The following is a 12,749-nucleotide window of genomic DNA, read 5'->3' on the forward strand; positions in this document are numbered from 1 at the left end:
TACAAAGAAAGCCTATTTATACAACAGAAAGAGTCAGATTTCATATCAAGTATACAGTTTTTTTTCCAAGTTTCAACATGTTAAAAGAGATCATTTCCAGTTGAAAAAAGATGACAGACAATACAGGTCAAGAACACTTTTTCTGATATCCATAGTGTTTGTTTCATGTGGCCTTACCTATGTTAAGAAAATACTCAAAGATACTCCAAATATTCCAAGAGGTGAAGAACTTAAAATGCATCTGAGACTTTCTGGTTAAGCACAGTGGCTGTCAAGTGTGGAGGGCTCTGTCAACAAGCATCTCCTGTTTGTACTACACATTTAACATTTTATTTGCATTTTATTTTTGGGGTTGGGGAGGGGGCATTGATCATTCTCAATCATGATGTGTCCCTGGCCAACAAGGAAGGAAATCAACATTGAAATTTCCCCTTTATGAATAAGCAGAGTCAACATGTCAATTATTTATCTTTCATATGATTTAATATATCAGCACTTAAATAATTCATCCTGCGCCACACCACTTCCTCCCTATGTCTCTCTTTCTCACACACACATCACACACTTGCACACACACTTTTTTTCAAATGCACAGGACAAAGAGTGAAATACCCACATGTACATTCACAACAAAATATGCACGAAAGACATTAAAAGGGAATTGCACTCAGAAATCCATTTGGTATGCCGTCTTACCCTCAGAATAAGTGGCATGGCCTTAAAAGAACATATGAAGTGCTGTAATTTGGATACAACTCCTTTAATCTTTTAAGAGAATTGAGGTGTCTTTTGAATTAGAGGTTACTGTGCAATAGTGACAAATGTATTATATTTATTAAGACACAATATTTGACTCATAATTGAAGGTTTGGTGTCTTTTTTAAGTTTAATTCGACCTGTGACCTCTGGGTTAAAAAAAAAAAAAAAAAAAAAAGATGACTAATTATTAGTCATTCCAAATAACTGAATGTGCAAATTTAAGCCATATTGAGGTAAAACTGTGTTTGAACTTTTTAAAGGGTTGTCACCATGATGTAAGTAAAATAGTACATTGATGTTTTGTGCTTAAAAAGGACAGAAATAATGACTCCAACAGTAAAAACATAGTTTTTCTATATGCCTAAAAATGGGGCATCCAGTTTCCTACATATATTTTAGAGTCTAACTTTTTTTTTGTCACACACACACACACATTACAAAGGACTAATAATGATATGTGGGTATAGTCCAGCTGGCTGAGCATATTTACAGCACATCATACTAATACTTAAAAACAAATTATCCGAAAGTTGCAAAATGTGTATTTTGATGCAATAAATATGCTTTTCCTGTGAAATAAATTACCACCCAATATCCTGGCAGTTGTAGTCAACATGAAGGCCTTATCTAAGGCAAACACAATGCTAGTTTTGTGAGATATGAAGTCATGTACTGCAGCTAATATAAATGGTTAACCTTTGCAGATCCAGGTGGGCAATATATAACCTCCCAAGACGCTGGAACAAGTGGTTGGAGCCTAAAAAGACAAGATCGAAGTTTCAGGTAAAGAGAACGATCCGCTCAGTATCGCACCCAAAAGGAGTATTTGAATATATGTGTAGGTGTGGGTGTGCATGTTGGAAGGGGGGGTGGAGGGGTGGGAGCAGTATAACCAGTGAAGTCATTACTCCGCTTCATGTCTGTACAGCTCAGGAAAGCTGACTCCAGGTTCCCACCTTCCTCCTTCGGCACGCGCGCGCGCACTCGCTCGCTCGTTCCCTCGCTCCTGCAGCCCGCGGGGCCCTGGCTCGGTGGGAGGGCCGGGGATCACACCTCATTGAGAGAGGGATTTCGTCACCCAGCCAGGCTAAAGCCCCCGTTAACAGACCTGCTTATCCCCGCTGCTGCCGGGCTCCGCCGTTCCTCCGCTTGCCCATTGTTCTGGGGACGCACCAACATGCAATTAGCGTGGCAGCGTGTAATTAAGTCTCATACCGTAGCCTGTCATTATCACACGGCTACTGGCAGCCTTGCCGGGGGTTGGAGGAGATAGGTGCGCTTGGGCCCAGGCAGGACCTGAGAAGGGCCAGGGGGATGTAGGAACTGGGTAAATAAAGTGAGATGATCCACCCCCCCCCCCCCCTCCCCTCCACCAACTCCTTCCAGCAAATCAGAAGCTCCGGCAGATACCATAAAACTTTTAAGTGGAAGCACTTGCTAGGCTGCGCTTTTCCTGCAGAAAGGGTTAATCACAATTCTGTCACCACGGCCTCAGCCTGGCTGCTGAACTTAGCTCGCAGTGGCACTGCATACCAACAGAAATGCCTTGTACTCAAGCTGTTAGTGATGTAGCAGCTTTCATGTCCTAAAGCCTGACCTGATTCACGTTATTGACTCGGTTATAGCTTGAGAGGCCATGGGAGACTTCAGCCCTTCTGAGAGAACCGGTGCGGTCGAGGTGCTCCTTGCCAGTTCACAGGCAGAGCAGCACTTGTGATGCAGAGAAATTGGTGTAAGTCTATGAAGGCTTGTGACATCACTAACAGGCAAACAACGCACAGCCAGAGATTACATTTTCAACTCAACTGGTTGCTGTCTTATGTATTAAATGTGACCTCCGCTTCGATAAAGTTTTTTGTGAATAGGTGGAGAAAACACCAATGTGTGAACAATCATATTTGGCTGTTTATTTGGTGCAAACAGAAAAAGGGCAAGGCAGCAAATGACTCAATTTAAAAAGTAATACTGAAAATTAGGTTACTTTTTTTTTTTTGCATTATTCAGAATTTGCTCTTAATTATAATTAATGATTTAAATACATTTTTTTAAGAACCGCATAATAACTTTCAACTTGACCATTAACAATGACCAAAACCAGCTGCCACAGGCATATTGACACAAGAAACGTGCAGTAGTTTATTACCAAGAGAACAACTGTATGCCTACGTATTAAAATGGATATTCACAGTAAATTTGTGTAAAAGTTGCAGGAATACATCTCGTTACATGCTATAAAATTAAAAGTACACGACTACTAAACAAAAGGCGTGTATGATGTCATATTCTACTTCTTCAGATATGAAAAGTGAATAATCTCGATGCACCTTCTTTGGTAGACAACAAAACAAACAAAAAATAATAATACCAGCTGGACACAAAGGATGTTTCTATTGCACCTCTCCATGTTCCTTTGTACAAAAGGGTCATTTAATCACATTCCCATTATATAGGCTAGATTGTGCACAACTGCTGTTTTTTTCTTATTTTGCATGGGCCTATGTGTGCCTTAGTATCAACAATGAAAACAAGCACACAAAAATAACAGAATAATATCGCCAAGGCACACACCCGTTGCTACCAATATTAACTAGTGACATTTACGAATACACATACATGTTAAAATAATTATTTATCTATAGGTCCATTTTAAAATTCTGCATTAACCAATTCCTTGAAATATCCAAGGAACAGTTCGTCGAAATGCGCTGCTGTTGAACACTTGTCTAAAAACGTAAAGCGAATTTAATTTACCAGTCCATGTTCTCTGATCAGAGGTCTCGACTCCGCGCCATAATTCATCCACGGTCACTGTCTTTTCAATCAATTTCGAGACGATAGCCTGTCTAAACGCCTTGCAAGTGACATTCGTATTAATCTATTTTAGTTTCGCGTATTTTGATAAAGTATTTGTTTGAACATTGCAATATATTAATGTGCAACTCCATGTCAATGTCACCTCCGACAAATAGCCTACACCAAACTCCAACTGTTCCTTTAAACATACCCCCATTTACTAGTGGTGAATGAAGTGTCGGTTTTCAGCACAAACTAACTCCTCCTCTGCATTCTAATCAAGCTTCCCTCTTCCTTCCACTTCAGCAAGCAAACTAACATATCTGCACATTCCTCGTCGACTGATGCAGAGAGAAAGACAGACCTACATTTATTCGAACCATGCATTATTTCCAATAGATAGGATATCCATTTTAAATCTGTCGGTGAACATGTGCTTGTCTGATGAACGCTAACTTTACTTCGGGGATTCGAATCATTCGAACACAAAACTTGCATAGGAACTCCCGTACAACAGACAGGAATCCGGTGGAAACTTGATCGCAGAAACTTTTTAATCTCCGGTGCGCGTTTTCAATGCATGCAGCTACGGCGCAGAACCTTTCAGAATTCGTTTTTAGTCTAACTTAGATCTCCTGTAGAGCGAGATCCAAACAGAGGCACATCTATGGATCTTAAGGGATGAATTTGCGATCGTTTATGAGTTTCGCTCGTTGTGGTTTGTTTTGCAGTTTGCTACCTCCGAAACTTGCAGGGAAGAAGATTGAGGCTGCATTATTCGAGACCCAGACGGAGCATAAACACAACTGCCAAGAGGACGGGCAGCGCGTACTTTACGAAGTTGCTATATTCGGTTAATGCTATATTTCACTCAGTATTTATTTGCAACAGAAAGGTATCTGGTGGATTAATGGGAAGTTTGTCATGTTTTAGCCGTGGAAAGTGGGAGATGTTTTTATTATGCGTTTTAAACTGAAGATCTGAAACCGTGGGAACGGACAAAAACTGTTTTGGGCTTATTCTAGTGTGAGCAAAGCGGACAGCACTATTTCCTTTAGTTGAACAGCAACAAACCAGTGGATTGTACAACACAGGCATTGGCTCGTTTTTTATTGTTTTCGAGGGAAATATAGTAGGATAATTTTACTTGCAAAATGCCACAACTTAACGGAGGCGGTGGAGATGACTTGGGGGCCAACGATGAAATGATCTCCTTCAAAGACGAAGGGGAACAAGAAGAAAAAATATCCGAAAACGTCTCAGCCGAGAGGGATTTGGACGATGTGAAATCCTCTTTAGTGAACGAGTCGGAAAACAACAGCAGTTCTTCTGATTCTGAGGTAAGAATCATTGGCATTGTAACATAATTTCATTTTTTATTGACATGGCATTTATTTTACTTCTTCTAAAGGTGAAATTTTCATTTTAACAACGATATTCAAACTTTTATTTTCCATGCTCCCTTCTTATTTGCGTGTTATGCGTATCAGCAAGCAGAGAGGCGTCCCCAGCCAAGACCTGACTCAGAAAGTTACGAGAAAACCAGGGATTACTTTAGCGAAGGTAATATTTTTGTTTATTTCTTATTTGCTGCAGTTTTACCTTTCTCCTCACTGTTTGCCTTTGTTTCACTGTGTTGTTCCCTCTTTCCCCTTTGGTTCCCATGCCTTTCTCCCCGAAGCATTAAGAAGACAGCAAGATGGCTTTTTTAAGAGTCCCCATTATCCTGGTTATCCGTTTCTTATGATCCCAGATCTTACCAACCCCTACCTATCCAACGGGTCTCTTTCCCCCAGCGCCAGAACGGTGAGTGATATTTTATAAACCACACGCATATGCTGTCATCTTGACAGCTAATACAATCACACAGTGAGCTATATATTTACCTCCGCTGTCAAATACCCTACTCTGCAGGCACGCGCTAAAAAGTTGGCAGTGTAGCACCAGAGTAGAGCGCCATATTCCCTGTAAGTGGCCTCTTAAGGAGTAACCAGCCCTTTGTTCATTTCGGAATGTCTTTTTTCCCGAGGTAGCAGCCTGTTATGACACATCCATTATCATTCAAAGTTGTTGGAGATGATTTAAGTATTGTGGTTGGTCTGTTGCAGAGCGCCATTCGACTAAGAAAGGGTGGAAATTTGGTTTGGTTTAAAAACTTTGGTAGAGTTTAAAAACTTTACTCTATTTTTAATTCCCAAAGGGACGGAGTTCACGATTTGTTGAGACCTCATGCTTTTACACTTGAAGTATTCTGATTCCAAAGCATTGAAGATTTATATTTTTATTTATTGTTTGCATTACGGCATAACTGTGTAAATGCTTTGATTAATGCCAGTTATTGTGGACATTCAGTTAGGCATTGGGAATGGAACTGACAACATAACTAAATTATATAAATTAATTCCGTGAGTATATCAATAAGTGAGCCGTTGTGTGACATACAGAGGGCATATACACACTATAATATTAATATCAGACTCCCGAGATTTGAGTCCCTGCCTTGTGTACACAATTAATTGCGTATTATGATAACAAGGGGGCCACTAACCCGACTATTTAGTTGGAAAGACGCCCAGATAAGACGGACATTATTAGGTTCAGCAGCAATGTCGTCTTTCAGTTCCCTCGTTTTGTCAGGTTTTATTATTCAATTTGAAAATTAGACTATTTCTAATATCTATGCCTGGCGCACATTGTGGTGTCCTTGCGGCCAGACTTCTCCGAAGTACAGGCACATTTTCGTATTACTTGCAGCAACTACACAGCAGATTGTGAACAAATCTAACGAATTTGACCCGCAGAAGATGTGGTACAGGCATTTTTAAGGCAGCCAAGATTGTCATTATCCATGTAAAATTGTATGAAAGTTAATATCTCATGGTTTGCCTGAGATTTTTGAGTGGCAGATTAGGTTATTTGCATATGAGTGCCTTGTTTTTAATCATATTCTGACAAGCACACTTACGAGAAATAAAATACTGGCAACTATTTTCCTGTGTCAATAGACTTGTGTAAATTATAAGTAGCTCCACTGCCCTAAGACTGTTGGAACGCACTTGAAATTAAGAGATAGGGAACTGATAGGGTATGATGCCTAAACGAGTGTGATGTGCTTTTGGAGATGGGATGATATTCTTGTCTATTTTAATTATCTGTATGTGACATCCTGAGTCAAAACATCTTGAAAAGAAAATCATGAATGTGGCCGATCCACAAAATGACCTAAAATGTGTTATTTTGATCTAAGTCCCTGCTAAGTAGAGAAGAGGAAATAATAATAAATGTTTTTTTGTGTGTAGATTTTGGATAGTCTTGAATTAGTTGAGTGAAGTCCTTGTGGTAATTTTTAATAGCACAATAGGTCTAGAAACAGGGTGTAGATGGAACCACATAATTTGTTAAAGTTGAGATAAGATAATACTTCTGAAATTAATTAACGTTTCAATTTGTTGTTTGAAATAAAGGCGCGTTACCAAAAAAAAAAAAAAAACACTGAAGTAAACTAAATAGTTTGATTTGCAGCAGAGAGACTTGTGTTTTGCAAATGTTGGTCAGATTATTGTGTGCTGTGGTACAGAAATGTAAGCAACTGAGAAATATTTATTTGGATAAAAATGGGCTTTAAAGCAGGGTTAGAAATATCACAGAAATTGCATGCTTCTATTGTTTTTATCCTACTTGTTTCAGTCACAAGAAACAATTTTACCACCCCTGATGTTCTTTGTGATGAGTGTAGTTGTTTTTGCATGTTCATCATTGGAAAGGTTAACACCCCTTTTGAGCACACCTGTGAACTCTCTTAATGGGATTTAAAAAGGAGTGGATATGTGCTTACAACTGGCAAGGTAGAAGGAACCTTGATGCGAGATTCAGATTTCAGCGTTTACAGGGGGAAAAAACAGAGCCTTGTACAGTTGAAATGCCACTTTTAACAGAACTTTGTTACTTGCAAAAATAAATGTATTTGTGCTGATGTATGTTGGGTGGATCGAATGTTGGATTGGGTGAAAATGGCCAACAACATTAGTCCATCTTGCATTAAGAATCACTATTTTCATACAACTTAGGAACTTCTTTGTAATACTAGCTAATGGAATTATATTGTTTAGAGTCCATTTCCATTCCCCTGTCCCTCTCTTTCACCCCAAAAAGCAAGTGATTTGATTGGAACCAGCCAAGCGTTAGACTGAAAAGCAAATGAGACCAGAATGACCCCCCCCCCCAACCTCTGCTTTTCTCTCTCCACTGGCCCAAACCAACTCGCTCTCTCTCCCTATACCCTCCATTCAATTAGAGAGGCGTTAGTCCACCATTGTTATTCTGAGCAGACGCTTGATGGCTTCATTGGAGGTCTCCATTGGGGCTCATTAACTTAATGGCCACTCTCTGCACACAAGGTGCATGCCAGTGTGGGGATCCCCTTTTGTTCGTTAAGCTATAGGTGTTTTGTGGGGATAGCCAATAAGCACACTGTAATTCCTTTAAGTAGCATGCTTGGATTTATGCACTCGCTTCATTTCAACTGTCTCAGGAGCTTTCGTACAAATGGATGTGTTTGGCATGTTCGTAGTTTTCACATAGCTATTGTAGAAGTGGCATCTCGAATCACTTGCAGATAATTTGTAGATACAAATTTAGATTGCTGCACAGAATGTCTGCTAGAAGCCTTTCTCAGTCCTGTCACAGTGCTTTTCGTAAAAATTGCTATTATTTTTGTAGACTATAGTCTGTCCCTTTTAAATCTCTCTGGCTCTCTTTTTCTGTGTCATAATCGAAAGGTCAGTGTTATCAAAAACTCTTTTTTTCTGTGGCTGTCAGATTTGAGAGCCTCCTATTGCGGAGTTATTTGGAAGTCCCAAAACAAGTCCAGTTTCTTGTTGTAGTTCCTGCTGGAGGTACGCATGGAAAACATGATGGCGAATAGGACGACTGGGGATTTTTATCTTTGTGAGGCAAAGAACAACATTTCAGTGAACCCCACCGTGGTCCCATAGCCTTCCTCAGTGACCTCTCATATAGCTGGGTGGAGCAGAGATTTCTCTGCTCTAGCATTGTTTGGATTTGGTTTGAGTAAAATAAGTTACAAAACAAAGTCGAACCGTAGAAGAAGTAGAAAGTTGAAAATAGATTCAAATAAATTATGTTGTCGACAGTCATATTAGGGTTGATAAAACTGGTCAGTCCAAAATCCTTTGGTCGAGAAAAGCTGATGCTGGGGAGGGAAAAAAACAGGCAAATGATTGGATGGATTGCCTTGTTCTGTCAATCAGTGTGCCCTATTAAAAAAAATAAGTTAATAAAAAAGAAGAAGGACAGCGGCTTACCACACACTCTGGTTATTTACAAAGTAAGTGCTCTTTAACTGTAGAGGTCTAATACTTGCCCAATCAGCAGATAGATCTGAAAACCTTCACCCAAGGAAGAAAAAAAAACAAAGAATAAACTTGATAAAGATTCACTTATTTTCTTTATTCATTTTTTTTACTGAATATTTATTTTTTATGTAGGGCTTGTTTTAATAAGCTTCCCTTCTACAGTTATCTCCAGCGTAACTCCTGATCTCTCCATGAATCTAGCAAGCGAAGCCAAAAGGGCTGACTTTTATTAATGTGCTGCATGCTATGATTTACCCTGGGCTACATGCGCTGTACTGAGAGGATTTCTGTAAGGTTTTTCCCAGCTTGGAGAATGTCATGTGCTGGGGGGGTTGAATTAGATGGTGAACGAAACAATTTTGGTGGTCTTTGTTGGCCTAGTGGATATTAATCCACGAAACGGCCACATAACCTTACACAGTTGAGAATGGCTTGACTGTCGAGTTTGACAGTTTCTGTACAGAATATGAATGGGGGTTGGTTGGGGGGTGGAGTGGCGGGGGAGGGGGTTGCGAGGGGTTGCATTCTACACTGAAAGATCCAAAGGCATAAAAGTTGGGGCCCTCTGGCGTGATGCCGACTCCTTCTCAAGCAGTAAATTTTGTACCGTTAGCGAAGAAGAATGGTACTTATGTCGCGCAATAAACATTTCAGCTGCAGTGGAGGATAACCTTGGCATCCCAGGTTTGAATAGGTGAATTGTTTCAGTATTATTTTTTAAACTGTGTTCTGTTGCAATCCCCTTATGCATGTGTCCTTTCGGAGAAAACAAAGGAAAACCTGCCAAACTTTGTCTTCCTCAGTGCACAATGGCCAAAAAATTTACAATAAAATTTTTCTGAAACTCCTTCACGAAGAAAAGAAAAATAAACTGTCCTGTTACAAACAAAATTGAAACAGGAAATGTTTAGAATACCTGTGGGCACAGAGTAAGGAATGTAAACACAATCTAGCTTTAAGTGTACTATGGGTCTGGGCTTTTTTCTCTTGTCAGTTTAATTAGTGCCCAGCAAAGTCTGTTTTTATAACATGATGGTGTCCGTATGCATTTTCCACTTTTTTTATTTTTTTAAAGCAAAGCATTCTGACAACGTCTAGAGATTCGGAAGTTTAGAAAAATATGTATGTCCGTGACATTGGAGGTTTACTAATTCATTGAAAGTGTGTGCGTATTTGTGCATGTCTGTCTGTGTCTGTGTGTGTGAGAGAGTGTGTGTGAGTGTGTGTGCTCGCAGACGGCAGTTTCCGCTCGAGATCCCGACTCTGTATTTTCCATGTAACTCTAACCTTGGCGTATGTCTGATTGTCAGTGAAAGAGATTAGTTTCTGCTCCCGGTGGAGCTTTATTAAGAGTCCCTAGGACCCTTCCGTTGACAACACCTTCTTCTGGCCTTTCATCAGCTGAGTAACAAACTAGAATCATGAAAGTAATATTGTGTGTTCACCAGAAGAGCGACAGCTTTCATTGTCCAGAGATTCTGCGGTTAATGATACCTGGGGCTTTTCCTTGAATGGCGTAAAAAAGCTGTATTTCATTGCATTTTGTATTGTTGCCATTAAATCTGTATTGTTGTGTTTAACTGTACCTAACTGCAACACATTTAATTGTATCCTTAAATGGGCCAACTAAGAGTAAACAAGTATTCGCTGAACGAAATGTTGAGGGTCATTTGTGTTAGAGCAGCGATACACAACTTCATATTGCAGCTTGTAAAAGTTGCGTTTACGTTTAATGAGGCGGTAACACCCACTTCAAGTTGAACTAACAAACAGCTCAGCAAAAGGAGTTCTTGTACAGAAAAAAAAGCATTTTGGGGGTGGGGAGGGGATTCCCATAATTCATTTAGGGCCTGCTCCGTGCTGAAATTCTTGGGTAATCCATCGAGAGTTCAAGAGGAACTTTTTTTCGTGTAGTCTTGGCTTTTGTGAGGACTGTTCACCAGGCTCTCATTGGCGGGATGAAGACTTAAGCCTTCCTTTTTAGCCTTGACTATGAAAGTGAACATCCCCCATTTGCCAAAGGGTTTGACTTGTCAGAGATGTCTAGAGGAATGGGGAGGTGATATCTGCTTGTATAGAGACTGCAGATTTGGTGCGCTCGGTGATGATAGGTAACGCTAGTGTGTCTTTTTGAAATGATCAGGAAAGAATAGAATTCAAATAAGGCTATTTTAACACACTGTGTGCTTGTCTGTGGACATCCATTAAGTGATGAAAGAAGTGAACAGGTACAGTTCACCCGTGCTGCATTTTAATGTATGTGGCTTTTTTTAATGGGACCCTATCAAGAGAGCGGAGTTTTTGGTAAACTAGGATAGTAACTCCCTGCATTGTGCTGTGGGCCCAGGTAAGCTCTATAAACAGTGCTTTTAACGGGCACCCAAACAAGTAGACCTCACCCAAAATACCAATTAGAGCGCTGACTCCCAGAGCTAAGGTTGTGTAGAGGGCTGGGAATCTGCACAGGGACAAGGGGGAGATCACGCAACAGTGCTGTTGGAACACGTCAAGTCGTTACACATACGTGTGCGTCTGTCTGACGCTTAACTGTTTTTCCACTCTTTCTGCTGGGTTTCGGTATTTTAAGACTTTGGAGACAATGCAAAGTAAACAGTGGCATTGTCCTGCAGTATAAAAGGACCTCTCCTTGCGTAAACAAACAGTGGTCGGGAAAGCAGTCCTGTCAACAGGCAGAGCCTTTTCCATGCACTCAGCAGTCGGAGTAGGGATGGCAGGGGGGAGGGAGGGGGTGCTTGCAGAGCTCTCCCCCCCCCTGCCACAGAAGGAACATTGTCCAGAGCTTTAATTTCAGCAACGGTACTGCTGTGCGAGACAGTGAAGGCAATCTGAAAGTCAGTGAGCGAGTGTTTTCACAAACGACTTGTGTAAACGGGCTTTACATTTTAACCAAGTTTTAATATGTTATGAAAAGGATTTTTCTGTACGGGCAAACAAATCCATATTAATTTAGTTTATCCATTTGAAGTGCTTTTTTTTGCCCCACTAAGATTGCATTTTCAAGTTGGTCAAGGTCTAGTAACATCTGGATTGCAAATAGAATTGTGATAAGTTATACCGTACCCATTGTGAATGGAAGAAGTGAAAGGGAATGGCTAAAAAAAAAGAGACGAGTACAAAACGCAAAACCAAAAGCTCTAATAAAATACTGGATCTTGGAGAGGTGTGCAAGGAATGCACTGTGCCAGTGCACACAGTGTGCTCTTTGTCCTGGAATAAAGCTCTGAAGGTTATTGTTGAGCAAAACCAAGTCTTGTTCCTTCGTCTTCGGTATTGTTTTTTTTTTGTTAAAAGTGGCACAGAAACTGCCGGTTGGCTCTCGCCTTATGAGTTATGGTGGTTATGGATGAGGGTGAGGACGGCGGTGTCAGAGGTGATTAACGCATGCCATTGTCTCGCGTCTGTCAGAATTCTGATGAATTTATCGGCCCTTTTGTGAAGGGAAGGGTGCTAGATGGATGCGCCTTCCCACAGATTAGTCAACGTTGGAACGGTTGTGGCTCTCGGTTAGGTGCAGAACTGTTTTCGGTGAAAATAATTTTTCCTCGCTAAAATAGCCGAACGGTGCATCTTCCCCACTCGGTCCCGTTTTTGTTTTTCATTTAATCGACCCCGAAATTCTGTATTTACCCTCAGATTAGACGTGCTGCGTTCTCCAGAGCATGCCGTGTGTGGAGAGCATTTGGGTGTGATGTGTTTGTTGTGAGTTAATATTTGAAATGATTAGTGTAGAGGAATGGAAAGTTGTGATTGTTTTTTTTGCGTGCTTACAAAGTGTTTGAAGTATTACAGGAAGTAGGAGAG

At 40.5% G+C, this 12,749-nt stretch overlaps 1 protein-coding gene across 1 annotated transcript in view; it reads left to right on the forward strand.

The window, feature by feature from the left end:
* Nucleotides 1-3,799: 3,799 nt before the first annotated feature.
* The window catches only part of tcf7l1b (transcription factor 7 like 1b), a 45,129-nt gene continuing 36,179 nt past the window's right edge, over nucleotides 3,800-12,749 (forward strand). The window contains exons 1-3 of the mRNA XM_064347414.1: nucleotides 3,800-4,892; nucleotides 5,043-5,115; nucleotides 5,234-5,358. Of these exons, the coding sequence (XP_064203484.1) occupies nucleotides 4,707-4,892; nucleotides 5,043-5,115; nucleotides 5,234-5,358 (384 nt within the window). The 5' untranslated portion in view covers nucleotides 3,800-4,706. The remainder of the gene's footprint in view (nucleotides 4,893-5,042; nucleotides 5,116-5,233; nucleotides 5,359-12,749) is intronic.

This window comes from Anguilla rostrata, chromosome 8, assembly GCF_018555375.3.
Source record: "Anguilla rostrata isolate EN2019 chromosome 8, ASM1855537v3, whole genome shotgun sequence".
NCBI classification, from domain to species: domain Eukaryota; kingdom Metazoa; phylum Chordata; class Actinopteri; order Anguilliformes; family Anguillidae; genus Anguilla; species Anguilla rostrata.